The sequence below is a fragment of the Lonchura striata genome, chromosome 25 (assembly GCF_046129695.1).
Source record: "Lonchura striata isolate bLonStr1 chromosome 25, bLonStr1.mat, whole genome shotgun sequence".
NCBI classification, from domain to species: Eukaryota; Metazoa; Chordata; class Aves; order Passeriformes; family Estrildidae; genus Lonchura; species Lonchura striata.
The window spans coordinates 8,582,414-8,596,503 of NC_134627.1; the positions used below are offsets into that span (position 1 = coordinate 8,582,414).

Consider the following 14,090-nt stretch of genomic DNA (forward strand, 5'->3'; position numbering starts at 1 on the left):
TATGGAGACAGGGACATGGCAGGGCTGGGGACAAGGACAGGGACACCCCTACTCACACGCTCGCCAGCGGGGCCGGGCAGGCCGGCGGGGCCGGGCTCACCACGGGCTCCTCTCTTGCCTTCCTCTCCAGCGGGGCCGGGGGGACCTTGGACACCAGCGGGACCCTGGGGAAGGACGCGCGGGGATGAGGAGCCCCGGCCGGGCCCGGAGCCCGCGGGGGCCGCGCCCCCAGGGACACGTCGGGGGGGCACTCACGGGTTCGCCTTTGGCACCGGTGTCGCCCTTGTTGCCCGGAGCGCCGGGCTCACCCTGGAGGGGAGAGCGGAGAGAAAAGGTTCAGCGGCGGCTTGAGGAGCGGAGGGAGCCCTCGGAGGGACCGAGGAGCCGCCCCCCGCCCCACCGAACCCGGCGGGGACACCTCGGGAGGCGCCTCCAGGCGCGGCGGCTGCGGCCGGAGCGGCCCGGGGGTACTCACGGTGTTGCCCTTGGGGCCGGGGGCGCCGCTGGGACCCTGGGGTCCGGAGGGACCGCGGGCACCGGGGAAGCCGGGAGCGCCGGCGATGCCGGGAGCGCCCTGCAAGAGGCACGGGAGGCCGTGAGCAGGCGGCGCGGCCCTCCCTGCCGCGGCCGGGGGGGACGCGGGGGACACTCACGGTGGCGCCCTTGGCACCGGGCTGGCCGTCGGCACCGGGGTTGCCCTGCGGAGAGAAGGAGGGAGAGGAGGGTCACGGCGGGGCCGGCAGGACGCGAGGCCGAAGGACAGGGAGCCCTGGGACGTCGCTTACAGCAGGACCGGCAGCGCCAGCGGGGCCGGGGGGGCCGGGCTCGCCGCGAGCACCTTGGGGACCTTCGCTGCCACGAGCACCCTGGGGACCGGTCTCACCCTGGGGAGGAAGAGGAGGAGGAGGAGGAGCCGTGAGCGCCAGGGCTGCCCTGGTTCCACCTGCCCGCGGTGCCACAGCCGGGACGGGCGCCCGGGACACGCTGGGACGTCCCCACGGGTGCCACTGTCCCAGGCAGTGCCAGCCGGGGTGATCCAGCCTCGGGGACCCTTCCCTGCCCAGCACCCCCCCAGCCCACCCTCCCAGTGCCCCCCAGTGCCCCCCAGCCCCGCAGAGCCAGGCAGGCCCTACCTTAGCACCAGCAGCACCGGGGAAGCCGGGGGGACCAGCGGGACCGGTCGGACCCTAAACGGGACAGGGGGCACGGCTCAGGGGGGATCCCGGCCCCAGCGGGCTCGGGGGGATCCCCGGGCAGCAGAGCCCCCCTGGCTCCCGGCCGGGGCTCCCCACGGGGCAGCCGGGACGGGATCTCCCCCCAGGAGGGCCGGGGGTACTCACGGGGGGACCGGCGGCGCCGGGAGCACCGTCATTGCCACGAGCGCCCTGCGGAGAGGGGACAGCGGCGGTGAGGCCCGCGGGTGGCACAGGCGGCACCCACGCGTGGCACGGGTGGCCCCGGGCAGGGGTCTCAGCCGTGCCCATCCCAAATACTCACGGCGGGGCCAGAAGGGCCGGGACGGCCTCGCTCGCCGGGAAGACCACGAGGACCCTGCGGAGGGGACGGGACGGGTTTAGGACGCGGTTGGGTCACCTGGGTGGGCATCGCCCCTTCCCGAGCCCCCTCCCATCCCTGTGCCCGCAGTGCTGCCCACGGCGACGCTCCCGGCGGGTCCCTGAGGAGCAGCGGGGTCCCCACCGGGGCACCCCCGTCCTGTCCCCCCAGCCAGCCCTGGCCCAGCACTCACCATCTGCCCGGGAGCTCCGTTCTCCCCGGGGCTGCCGGGCTCTCCCTGAGGAGGAAGGACACCGTGAGGGACCTGCTCTGCAGGGAGGAGGGGACAGCGGGGACATTGGGGACAGCGGCGGCGCTGCCACCGCTCCTCACCTTGGGGCCGGCAGGTCCGGGCTCACCCTTGGCACCATCCAGACCGCTGAAACCCTGGGGGCAGGAGAGAGAAATGCTGGGGGGTCAGGGGGGGACCCGGGGGAGGGCAGGGGTCCCTCGTCCCCTGGGTGTCACCAGCACGGGAGGGGGACTCACCCTGTGTCCCTTCATGCCCGGCAGGCCGGCGGTTCCGGGGAGACCTCGGGCGCCCTGGGGGAAACGGGGGGCGGTGACGGGGGTGCCGGGGGGGCTGTCCCCACAGCAGAGTGGCCTGTCCCCGAGGGGGGGACAGCTGGGGGTGTCCCCGAGGGGGGCACAGCTGGGGGTGTCCCCGAGGGGGGCACAGCTGGCGGTGTCCCCTCGCCTGTCTCACCTGGGGGCCGGGGGGACCCCGCTCTCCGGGGCGGCCAGGCTTGCCAGCTTCACCCTGAGGACAAGGACACGGCCTTGGGGGCACGTCCCCGAGCCAGGCGGCTCCTGCTGGCCTGGGGGGGCTGGCAGGGCCACCGGGCCCCAAACGGGGGGGACCCCACGGGTGGGTCACTTACGTCATCTCCGTTCTTGCCAGGGGGGCCGGCGGGACCTCGGGGGCCCATGGGACCCTAGGAGAGAGGGAGGGCATGGGGGAGGGTGCTGAGGTGCCAGCTGCCCCCTGTCACCCTGTCACCCTGTCACCCTGTCACCCTGTCACCCTGTCACCCAGCCCGGGCAGTGCCAGGCCCTGGCAGCCCCAGTGCTGTGGGTCCCAGAGCGGGGCTGGAGCAGCAGCAGCAGCAGCGTCCCCAGCCCCAGGGGACATGGGCAGGTGACAGCACTCACAGAAGCACCGGGCTCTCCAGGTTCACCGGGGGGACCTTGGAAACCTTGAGGGCCCTGCGGAGATAAAATAAAGGATAAAAAATGGGTCAGAACGTGAGAAGCTTGGGCCTGGATCCCCCCGTGGTGGTGGCGGTGTCCCCCCATATGGTGGCACCAGGACTTTGTCCCCACGTGCCTCTGCGGCTGTCAGGGAGGGTGTGACACCCTCCGACCTGTCCCCCACCCCCAGAGAGGCTGTTTGTCCCCAAACCCAAATGGACAGGAAGAGGTGACACTCACGGGAGCACCGGGAGGGCCGGGGAGACCACGGGGACCAGCTGGGCCCTGGGGAGAAGAGAAAGTGTCATCAGTGGGGCCTTGTCACCCTGTCCCTGTCCCCTCCCCTGCTGCCCTCCCCTCCAGCCCATCACTGTCCCAAAGGCAGCCCCTTCCTGTCCCCATTGCCACCCCATCCCTGCCCCTATTGCCATCCCACACCGCTGCCCCATTTTGTTGTCCCCATTGCCTGTCCCCATTGTCCCCATTGTCCCCATTGCCTGTCCCCATTGTCCCCATTGCCTGTCCCCATCATCCCATTTTGCTGTCCCCATTGCCACCCCTCCCTGTCCCCATCCCTGTCCCCATTGCCACTTCCTGTCCCCATCACCAACTTGTCCCTGACTCTGTCCCGGTCCCAGTCCCCATCCCAGTCCCTGTCCCCATCCCTGTCCCTGTCCTCAGCTCTGTCTCTGTCCCAGTCCCTGCACATTCCCTGTCTCTGTTGTTCCCCCATCCCCGTCCCCATCCTTGTCCCTGTCCCCATCCCAGTCCCTGTCCCATTCCCTGTCCCCATTGTCACCCCCTCCCTGTCCCTGTCCCCATGTCCCTGTCCCTGTCCCCAGCTCTGTCCTTGTGCCAGTCCCTGTCCCCATTGTCACCCCCTCTCTGTCCCCATCCCTGTCCCCATCCCTGTCCCTGTCCCAGTTCCTGTCCCAGGCCCTGTCCCCATTGTCACCCCCTCCCTGTCCCTGTCCCCATCCCTGTCCCCATCCCTGTCCCTGACTCTGTCCCTGTCCCATTCCCTGTCCCCATTGTCACCCCCTCCCTGTCCCCATCCCTGTCCCAGTTCCTGTCCCTGTCCCCATCCCTGTCCCCATCCCTGTCCCCATCCCTATCCCTGACTCTGTCCCTGTCCCATTCCCTGTCCCCATTGTCACCCCCTCCCTGTCCCTGTCCCCAGCTCTGTCCCTGTCCCCAGCTCTGTCCCTGTCCCCAGCTCTGTCCCTGTCCCAGTCCCTGTCCCCATTGTCACCCCCCTCCCTGTCCCTGTCCCCAGCATCGCTGCCGTGTCCTGGTGCTCAGTGACATCACCGGCACAGGGGCCGCTGCTGTCCCGTCCCCTCGCCCAGCTCCTCCCGTGCCCCCCGTGCCCCCGTGCCCCCGTGCCCCCGTGCCCCCGTGCCCCCGTGCCCCGCTCACCATGGGCCCGGGCACGGCCATGCCTCCGGCCTTCTCGTCGTAGCCGTAGGACATCTGGGGAGCGAAGTTCTGCGGGAGGAGAGCGGGGGGTGAGCGGGGCAGGGACCCCCGGGGGGCTGCGCCGCCGGGGACCCCCCACACTCACCCCGCCGAGGCCGGGGGGACCGGGGGGGCCGGGGGGGCCGGGCAGGCCGGGCTGGCCGGGGATTCCATCTCTGCCGGGGGGGCCGGGCAGTCCCTGCGGAGAGAAGAGGGGGTGAGGCTGGGGGGACTGGGGGGAGCTCCAGAGGAAATGGGGTGAGCCCTTGTGGGATTGGGGGGAGCTCCAGAGGAATTGGGGTGAGCTCCAGCGGGACTGGGGGGAGCCCCTGTGGGACTGGGGGGAGCCCCTGTGGGATTGGGGTGAGCTCCAGAGAAATTGGGGTGAGCCTCTGTGGGATTGGGGTGAGCCCCTGTGGGATTGGGGGGAGCTCCAGAGGAATTGGGGTGAGCCCGGTGGGATTGGGGGGAGCTCCAGTGGGATTGGGGTGAGCTCCAGAGGAATTGGGGTGAGCCCGGTGGGATTGGGGTATCCCCCAGTGGGATGGGGGTGAGCCCAGTGGGAGATTGGGGTGAGCCCCTGTGGTATTGGGTTATCCCACTGTAGGATTGGGGTGTCCATAAGTGGAATTGGGGTGTTCCCCTGTGGGATTGGGGTGACCCCAGTGGGATTGGGGTGAGCCCAGCTGGGGATTGGGTTGAGGCCCAGCAGGACTGGGATGAACCCCAGTAGGAGATTGGGGTGAGCCCAGCAGGACTGGGGTGTCCCCAGTGGGATTGGGGTGTCCCCAGTGGGATTGGGGTGTTCCCCTGTAGGATTGGGGTGTCCCCCAGCAGAACTGGGGTGCTCCCCAGCGGGATGGGGGTCTCTGCAGAGCAGGGGGCTCTGGGGGGCGCACCCACCCTGTCTCCTTTGGGGCCGGTGTCTCCTTTAGGACCCTGCGGGGCAGAGGCAGAAGAGGTTAGAGAAGGGGGGCTGCAAACACTGGGGGGGGGGGGTCTGGAGAAACTGGCGGCGTTTTGGGGGGGCCCTTACCTCTACTCCAGCATTTTCTGGGTAGGCAGGGGAGGCTGTGGGGGGAAAAAGGGGGTTCAGAGCGGCGCGGCGTCACCCGCCCCACCCCGGGCAGCCCGCGGGAGGGGACACCGGAGGGGACACGGGGAAGGGACACCGGGAAGGGACACCGGGAGGGGACTCCGGGAAGGGACACCGGGAGGGGACACGGGGAAGGGACACCGGGAGGGGACACCGGGAAGGGACACCGGGAGGGGACTCCGGGAAGGGACACCGGGAGGGGACACCGGGAAGGGACACCGGGAGGGGACACCGGGAGGGGACACCGGGAGGGGACACCGGAGGGGACTCCGGGAGGGGACACCGGGAAGGGACACCGGGAGGGGACTCCGGGAGGGGACACAGGGAAGGGACACGGCGCCCGCCGGTCCCGGGGGGGTGGCACCCGCGGCGGGGGTGGGATGTCGCGATACCGTCGGTGTCGGGACAGATGGGGCAGCACTCTCCGAAGGGGATCTCGGCGTTGGGGCAGTCGGAGGTGTCCTCGCAGATCACCTCGTCGCACAGGATGTTGCCGCTGTCGCACACGCAGATCTGGCACGGTTCTGGCTTCCACACGTCCTTGTCGTTGTAGGTGAGCCCATCCTGGATGCAGCTCCCGGTTTGGACTGCGACGGGGCGGGGGCAGCGTCAGGAGGGGCGGCCCGGGGCCCGGCCGGCTCCCCCTCCCCTCCCTGCCCTCCCTCTCCCCTCCCCTCCCCGCTCTTCTCCCTTTCCCTTCATCTGGTTCTCATCAGCGCGCCGCGGTGACACGGGAAAAGCTCCACAGCAGCAAACCCTTCCCACTCCGGCTGGAATTTAAACAAAAATCCCCGCGGCCGCTCGCTCGGGCCGGCCGGGCCAAGGCAAACAGCCCCCGGGGCGAGGGGGGGTCCCGGCGGCCGCGGGCGGACGGACGGACGGACGGACGGACGGACGGGCCCCGGGGTCTGGGCTGGAATCGGATCCAGGAGCGGCGGGACGGGGCTGGACCGGGCCAGACCCGAGCGGGAGCGGGAGGGGAGGGCAGGGCGAGCGGCCAGGCCCGGCGGCGGCCCCGCGGTGGGGAAGGGTCCTGGCGTGGGGAGGGGGACACAGGAACTCATGGAGCAACCACCCACCCACGCTCCTCCAAAAAAAGAAAAGGAAAAAAAAAAAAAAAAGGCAAAGAAAAAAAAAAAAAGGGGAAAAAAACCCAAAAAATGTGTTAAAAAAAGGCAAGCGGAAAATGCAAAATTCTTCTGGGACAAAAAAAAAAAAGGGCAAAGTGGGAATGGGAAAGGCAAAATGCAGAATGGGAAATGCAGGACACAGAACGGGAATGGGAAATGGAGAAGGGGAAATGCGCGATGGGCATTGTCAGCACAAAATGCTTAATAATAATAGTAATAATAAAGGATAATAATAATAAAAACGTATTTAGGAAAAACAGCCCAAAAATCCCCCAAAAAAGGACAAAATCGGGCAAAAGGCGATGGGCGCCGGGCCGGGGGTCCCCCCGTGTCCCCCTGGCGCAGGTGGCAGCGGGCACGGGGCCGCGGGCTGGCACGGGGGGTGACCCCAGCCGTGCCCCCGGCCCGCGCCGCTGGCAGCCCCCGCTCCCCCGGCTGCCGAAACATTTTGCTTATGAATCATCCGAGACTTTTCTAATTCTTTCCTGATGGCTTTCGCAGATCCCGGGGCTGGGCCCCCCCTCTCCCTCCTCTCCCCCCTCTTCTCTCTCCCGCGCTCTTTCCCCCCTTTCCTTTCCCTTCCCGGCCTCCTCCTCCTCCTCCCCTTGGTCCCGGCTCCTCTCCACCCTTCCTTCCCTCCCCGCTCTTGGCAGGGCGCCCCATCCTCACCCCGCAGCCCCCTAAACCCCTATTCCCCCAACCCCAAATCCCCTCAGTCCTCTCCTCTTCTCTTTTTTGCGATTTTCCCCTCGTTGCCCCGCTTCGCCCCTCGTTCCCCGCTCCGCACGCCCAGCCCGGGCCGGGCGCGGCCGGTGCCGCGGGGCCGGTGCCAGCCCGGAGCCGCGTCCCGCCGGGCCGGGGGCATCCCCGGTGCCCGCTACTCACTGTCTTCCTCTCCTTGCCCGCGGGCGAGTAGGACGGTCGCTGCTATCAACAGCAGTGACCGAGAATCCACAAAGCTGAACATGTCTAAATATTAGACATGTAGACTCTTTGGGGTCTCTTTTGTTCTCAGCTTGGGGTCATGCGGGGCCGCTGCAACCCTGGAGCTCCAAATCCCGACCCCAGCAGAAAGTTCCTACCGCCCTTCGCCCGCTCCGGCGCCGGCCCTTTTATACCCTGCGCCGCGGCGGAGAGGTGGGACCCGGCGCGAGCAGCGGATTTTGGACGGCCCCCTCGGCCAATCAGAGGCACCCAGAGAATTGGGGGGCACCCCCTGTCCCCCCCCCCACCCCGGGCCGTGTGGCCGCGCACACGCAAACACGGCCGGGCACACGCACACGCGGCCGGGCACACGCGTGTGCTCCGCGGCGGGGCCGGGCCGGGATGGGGGTCGGGGGGTTTTGGGGTGCGGGTTTTTTTGCGGGGGGTTGTGGTTTTTTTGGGGGGGTCCTGCACGCTCGGAGGGGTCTGCGGGGCTGGCTGGGTGGGGACGGGCGATGTGGCACGTGGCGCCTCGGGGACCCCGGTGCCACGCGACGCCCGGAGCTGCACCGGGGCCCCGCCATCCCCCCACCCCCCAAAACAGCCACCCCGGGACTGGGGCACCCCAAAACCCACCCCCGGCGGGACCAAACCCCGGCACGGCGCAAGGCCACCGGTCCCCAGAGCATCCCTTGGACGGTCCCCAAGAGCATCCCCTGAGGGACCCCAGCCCCGAGGCCCCTCCAAGAACCACGGGCACCCCAAATCCCTCCCCCAGGCCCGCTGGCTTTGTGTTTTCAGCCCTTTTTTCTTCCCCTCTTTCCCCTTCCTTCCCCTCGCTCCTCTCGCTCCCCGCGCTCCCCCCCTGGCGCGGCTCCAGGGCCGTTTCCACATTTGAAGGAGCCACGTTGGTTGGAAAAAGCAAAAGCTCCTGGACAATGCTCCAGGACCTACCGTGCAATTTGGGGAGGCTGTAATTACACGCCAAAAGCATCCCCGCCCGGCCCGGCCGGCAGCGCGGCCAATGTGGCACCGGGGGAGGGGCGGCTCCCGCCGCCGCTCGCGTTTTTGGGGAGCGCGGTGGGAAATGGGGCCGGGGGAAAAGGGGGGATCGGCCCCGGGGCCCCCGCGCTCTGCTGGGGGGTGCTGGGAGCGCTGGGAGAACTGGGAATACTGGGAGTGCTGGGAGCACTGGGAGAACTGGGAGCACTGGGAGAACTGGGGGCACTGGGAGATGGGAGCACTGGGAGAACTGGGGGCACTGGGGACACTGGGAGCACTGGGGGCACTGGGAGCACTGGGAGTACTGGGAGCACTGGGAGCACTGGGAGTACTGGGGGCACTGGGGACACTGGGAGCACTGGGGGCACTGGGAGCACTGGGAGCACTGGGAGATGGGAGCACTGGGAGAACTGGGGGCACTGGGGACACTGGGAACACTGGGAGCACTGGGGGCACTGGGAGTACTGGGAGCACTGGGGGCACTGGGAGATGGGAGCACTGGGAGCATTGGGAGTACTGGGAGCACTGGGAGCACTGGGAGCACTGGGAGCACTGGGGACACTGGGAGCACTGGGGGCACTGGGCGCCTTGGGAACACTGAGAGCACTGGGAACACTGGGAGAACTGGAAGCGCTGGGTGCACTGGGGACACTGGGAACACTGGGAGCTCTGAGAGCACTGGGAGCACTGGGAGAACTGGGAACACTGGGAGAACTTGGAGTGCTGGGAGCATTGGGAACACTGGGAGTGCTGGGCGTGCTGGGAGAACTGGGAACACTGGGAGAACTGGGAGCACTGGGGACACTGGGAGCACTGGGAGTGCTGGGCGCACTGGGAGCGCTTGGAGCACTGGGAGAACTGGGAGTGCTGGGAGCAGTGGGAGCAGTGGGAATACTGGGAATTCTGAGAGTACTGGGAGCACTGGGAATACTGGGAGCACTGGGAATGCCAGCAGTGCTGGGAGCACTGGGAATACTGGTGGGGGTCACTGGTGTGCCCAGGCGTGTCCCAGCCCTGCCCCCAGCCCTGTCCCCTTATCCAGCCCCAGATCCAGCCCCAAATCCCAGATCCAGCCCCAGATCCCACATCCAGCCCCACATCCAGCCCCACATCCATTCTCCAGCCCCGGATCCAGCCCCACATCCCTCCTCCAGCCCTGGATCAATTCTCCAGCCCCACATCCATTCTCCAGCCCCACATCCAGCCCCACATCCCTCCTCCAGCCCCGGATCCAGCCCCACATCCCTCCTCCAGCCTGGATCCATTCTCCAGCCCCACATCCATTCTCCAGCCCCAGATCCAGCCCCACATCCATTCTCCAGCCCCGGATCCAGCCCCACATCCATTCTCCAGCCCCGGATCCAGCCCCACATCCCTCCTCCAGCCTGGATCCATTCTCCAGCCCCACATCCCTCCTCCAGCCCTGGATCCATTCTCCAGCCCCACATCCCTGCTCCAGCCCTGGATCCATTCTCCAGCCCCACATCCCTCCTCCAGCCTGGATCCATTCTCCAGCCCCACATCCCTTCTCCAGCCCTGGATCCATTCTCCAGCCCCACATCCCTCCTCCAGCCCTGGATCCATTCTCCAGCCCCACATCCCTCCTCCAGCCCTGGATCCGTGCATCCAAGACACGTTGCAAGCGGAGCCTCCTCCAATCCTGCCCCGGCGACTCGAAAAGCCCTGGCCGGGCTCCAGGCTGAAGATGTGTCTTTAATTTTTGCAGCATGACAGAAAAGAAAAGAATGTCATCGGCTTGGGTGTTTTTTTTCTTGCCTTTTTTTTCTTTTTTTTTTTTATGTATATATGGAGAGGGAGGGGAATTAAAAAAAAAAAGGGGGGGGGAAGGACGGGATGATGCCACCTCATCAACCCCCGGCCGCCCGCCCCAGGAATGCGGGACAAGGGGTTGGGGGCTGGGAAAAGGGAAGAATTCCCACTCTGAATAAGGGAAAAAAAATAATAAAGAAGAAGAAAATGAAAAAAAAGAGGCTGGAAAAGCCATTAGGATCCTCGGAAGCAGAACGGGAGATGCCGAGGCCTGGGCTCCTGCAGGATTTTGGGTCACCCAGCCGGGACCCTCCTGCTCCCTGGGGGTGTTGGGGATGGGGGTGTCCCACTCAGCCCCCCCTCAGCTTTTGGGGGGATCCCAGAGCCTTTCCCGCGGGTTCCAGACTGGTTTTTACTGGTGCGAACCGGGCGTGTGGCCACAGCGCTCAGAATGGGGGCAGCCACCCCAAAAAGAAGAGGGTCACCCCAAAAACTCGGGGGCCACCCCAAAAACTTGGGGGATCCTCCCAGAAAAATCAGCGGTCGTGCCAAAAACTTGGGGGATGCCCAAAATTGCAGGGGGTTCCCCAAAAGTTGATGGGTGCCCCAAAAAGTCAGCGGCTGCCCCAAAAATCCTCTGGGCCAGGGGTTGCCCGGAGGGTGGGGGGCGAGGATGAAGGGGGGCAGCCCCCCAATGATTTTGGGGGGGAATCACCCAAAAAAGGGGTTCGGGGCAGGGCGGGGGTTTGTTTGCCGAGCAGCTGGAGCAGGCAGCGGCATCTGGAGCGGGTTAGCTGCCGGCAGCCCGGCCACATGGATCGGATTAATTCCCTCCCCTCTCCCCCCTTCCCTCGGCAGCCCCGGGAGCCGCTCCCGGTCCCCCCGCATCGCCCCCCGCCCACCCCGCGGGCTCAGCCCCCTCCCCGGGCCGCGTCCCCCCCTTGGGGACAGGGCGGAGGGGACAGGGCGCTGTCCTGCCAGGCGGTGCCACGCAGGTGTCCGACCCCACCCTGGGTGCCCCCAGCCCCACCACGCCGCCACTAAGGAGCCTTTTTGGGGTGGGGGGTGCTCCCCGAGATCCGCCCCTTGCTCAGACCCCCCCCCCCCCCATTCCCCCCCACACTTGTCACTCTCCCATGGGGACGTGGTGGGCGACGCGGTGCCTCAGTTTCCCCCGCGGCGGCCGCAGCCCGGCACCGCCCCGGCTATTCCTGGTGGCCTCCGGGCCTCAATTGCGGCGCAGGGCAGAACCCCGTAATCACGGCCGCGACTCCCCGGCTATTTCCAGGGAAAATTGCTGAAATTGGCCCCCGCGGTGCCAGCGCCGCGCCGCCCGCGCCGGGGGCACCGCCGGCCCGGGGGGGCTGCCACAGGGTGGTCGTGCCCCCGCCGGGGACCCCCGGCTTGAGGAGGGGACCTCGTCCTGCTCGGGGGGTCCCTGCACCAAGCATGGGTCCAGCGGGATGGGGGGCAGGGGTGTGACCCCTCCCAGGGGCTGGGACCCACCCCCGGGGGGCTCATTTCAACCTCTGCACCCCCACATTGTCCCCACGGCCAGGGATGGGGGTCACCCCCCGTCTGCACCCCCCAACAGCCAGGCTGGCCCCTCCTGGGGGGCTCATCACCCCCTGCACCCCTAACCCAGGTCTGGGACCTCTGGGGGGCTCATCACCCCCTGCACCCCCCAACACCCAGGGCAGGGCCCCTCCTGGGGGGCTCATCACCCCCTGCACCCCCCAACACCCAGGGCTGGGCCCCTCCTGGGGGGCTCATCACCCCCTGCACCCCCCAACACCCAGGGCAGGGCCCCTCCTGGGGGTCTCATCCCCTCTGCCCCCCCACCCCAGCAGTGGGGTCTGGAGCGGATCTGGGGGGCTGGGGGCAGTTTTGGGGGGCCAGGGGCTCCGGAGGGGTCCCAGGCCGGGCGCAGCCGCCCAGGCCCGGCCCCGCTGTCTGAGCCGGGATGGAAACTCTGAGGGCCGAGCTCCACGCCGAACATTTTCCGTTCCCGACTCCTTTTTTTTTCACTTTTTATTCCTTTTTTTTTTTTTTTTTCCCCTCTTCAGTTTCATTGAAGAATTTGCTGCCCCCCCCCCAACCCCAGCCCCGGGGCAGCCTCATCCCCGGGGGGAGGGGGCGATGCTCCCCAGCCCCTTCCCCACCGTGGGACTGGGGGGGATGTGGGGGTACCCCGAGCACCCCGGAGCCCCCCGGGAGGGGATTGCGCACCCCTGAACCCCCCGGAAATCATCCCCGGGAACGGGGACGGGAACGGGGACCGGACGGGGACGGGAACGGGAACGGGAAGGGGAGCGGGGACGGGAACGGGAACGGGAAGGGGAGCGGGGACGGGACGGGAACGGGATGGAGACGGGAACGGGACGGGAGCGGGGACGGGATGGAGACGGGAGCGGGGACGGGACGGGGACGGGACGGGGACGGGGACGGGACGGGACGGGAAGGGGAGCGGGGACCGGGCGCTCCCGCGCTGCCGGCGGCCCCGGGGCTGGCCCGGAGCGGTCCCGGTGACCTCATCGGCCGGGGCCGGCCCCGGGCCCGCGGCCCGGCGGGGACGGTGGCCCCGGTGCCACGTGGCCGGGTCGCGGCGCTGCCAGCGCCCGCCTCGCACCCCCGCGGCGGGGCAGGGGGGGTCCCGGGGGTCCCCTGTACCCCAAAACCTTGGTGCGAGGGGCTGAAAACCCCGAGAGCCCCCCAGGAGGGAGGGGGGGAAGGTTGGGGGGCTCTGGGGGACAGAGCTGTGGGGTGTCCTCTGGGTGCCAAAGGGCTCATCTGGCACCGAGGCGTCCCCAAATCTGTCGGGTTTGGGGGGATCAGAGTGCCGGGGAGAGCCAGGCACTGCTTGGGGTGCTTGGGGTGGGGTTGGGGTGTTTGGGTTGGTGGGAGGAGCTGCTGGGGTGGTTCGGGTCGGGGTCCCCGGGGCTGTTTGGGTTGGGGTTACTTGGGGTTTGGAGTTTGGGGTTGGGGCTGCTGGGTTGGGGTGTTCGGGTTTTCAGCGTTTTGAGCTGGGGCTGTTGGGGTTGTTGGGGTTTTGGGGGTATTTGGGTGGTTTGGGCTCCTGGGCTGGGGGTCTCAGCTGCGGACTCAGGACGCCCCCTCCCCAAAGGAGCAGCTGGGGCCGGGCAGGGGGAGAGGGGCCCCCCCCGGCCCCGCCGTCCCCAGGCAGGGTCCCTCCAGCTGGAGCTCGGCCCAGCAGCAGCAGCGATGCTCCAGCTCTTCCTCCTCCTCCTCTTCCTCCCCGGCCCCACGTCAGCACCTCCCTGCTCCCCCAGTTGATCCCAGTTCCCTGCCAGGGGACGGCAGCGGCACGGCCGAGGGGGGGTTAACCCTTCCCCCCGTCCCCACGGTGTCCCCACTGTCCCCACGGTGTCCCCCCAGTCCCACGGTGTCCCTCCCTCCCCACGGTGTCCCCCCAGCCCCACGGTGTCCCCACGGTGTCCCCCCCGTCCCGCCACGTCCCTTTGGCAGCGGGACTCGGCCGTCGTGGAAATAGAGCGGGGGGGGGGGGGTGAACTGGGAGGGGGAACTGGGCGAACTGGGCGTGGTGTGTCCGTGTGGGCGAGGCCTGCGGGGAGGGGGCGCGGCCACCCAACAAAAGGGTTTCAAAGGGATGAGACTGGGGCAAAGCCAGAAAACTTGAAAAGTCTTTCCCTCCTCCCCCCCCCCCACCAAAAACAAACAAAACCCAAACCTCGCCCGCCGGGCCCTGCACACGTGTGAGGGGAAACTGAGGCACGGCGGGGCCGGGCGGAGCTCACGGTGCGGCCGCGGTGCCGGGGGTCCCGCGCAGAGCGCAGCAGCGGGGAGCACCGGGGGTGCCCCGGAGCAGCCGCGTCCCCACGCGGGACAGCGGCGGTGGCGGGGACGCGGCGGGGCCGGACTCGTCCCGTGGCGGGGCTGCCGGGGGCCCGATCCCAAAGTCGGGGCGGGCGGGGCGGGCGATGCCC

The 14,090-nt window shown here is 68.4% G+C and overlaps 2 protein-coding genes across 2 annotated transcripts; both read right to left on the reverse strand.

The window, feature by feature from the left end:
* Positions 1–52: 52 nt before the first annotated feature.
* On the reverse strand, positions 53–2,058 carry LOC116184524 (uncharacterized). Its single transcript, XM_077788399.1, has 10 exons — positions 2,044–2,058; positions 1,888–1,941; positions 1,748–1,792; positions 1,498–1,551; positions 1,134–1,187; positions 786–884; positions 654–698; positions 476–574; positions 256–309; positions 53–145 (listed from the first exon to the last, which is right to left on the reverse strand). Exons 1-10 carry the CDS (start codon positions 2,056–2,058, stop codon positions 53–55), a joined length of 612 nt encoding a protein of 203 aa, XP_077644525.1.
* Positions 2,059–2,981: 923 nt separating this feature from the next.
* On the reverse strand, positions 2,982–7,506 carry LOC144247483 (collagen alpha-1(I) chain-like). Its single transcript, XM_077788400.1, has 7 exons — positions 7,315–7,506; positions 5,692–5,886; positions 5,240–5,274; positions 5,107–5,142; positions 4,310–4,402; positions 4,091–4,233; positions 2,982–3,030 (listed from the first exon to the last, which is right to left on the reverse strand). Exons 1-7 carry the CDS (start codon positions 7,394–7,396, stop codon positions 2,982–2,984), a joined length of 633 nt encoding a protein of 210 aa, XP_077644526.1. The 5' UTR covers positions 7,397–7,506.
* Between the last annotated feature and the right edge of the window lie 6,584 nt (positions 7,507–14,090).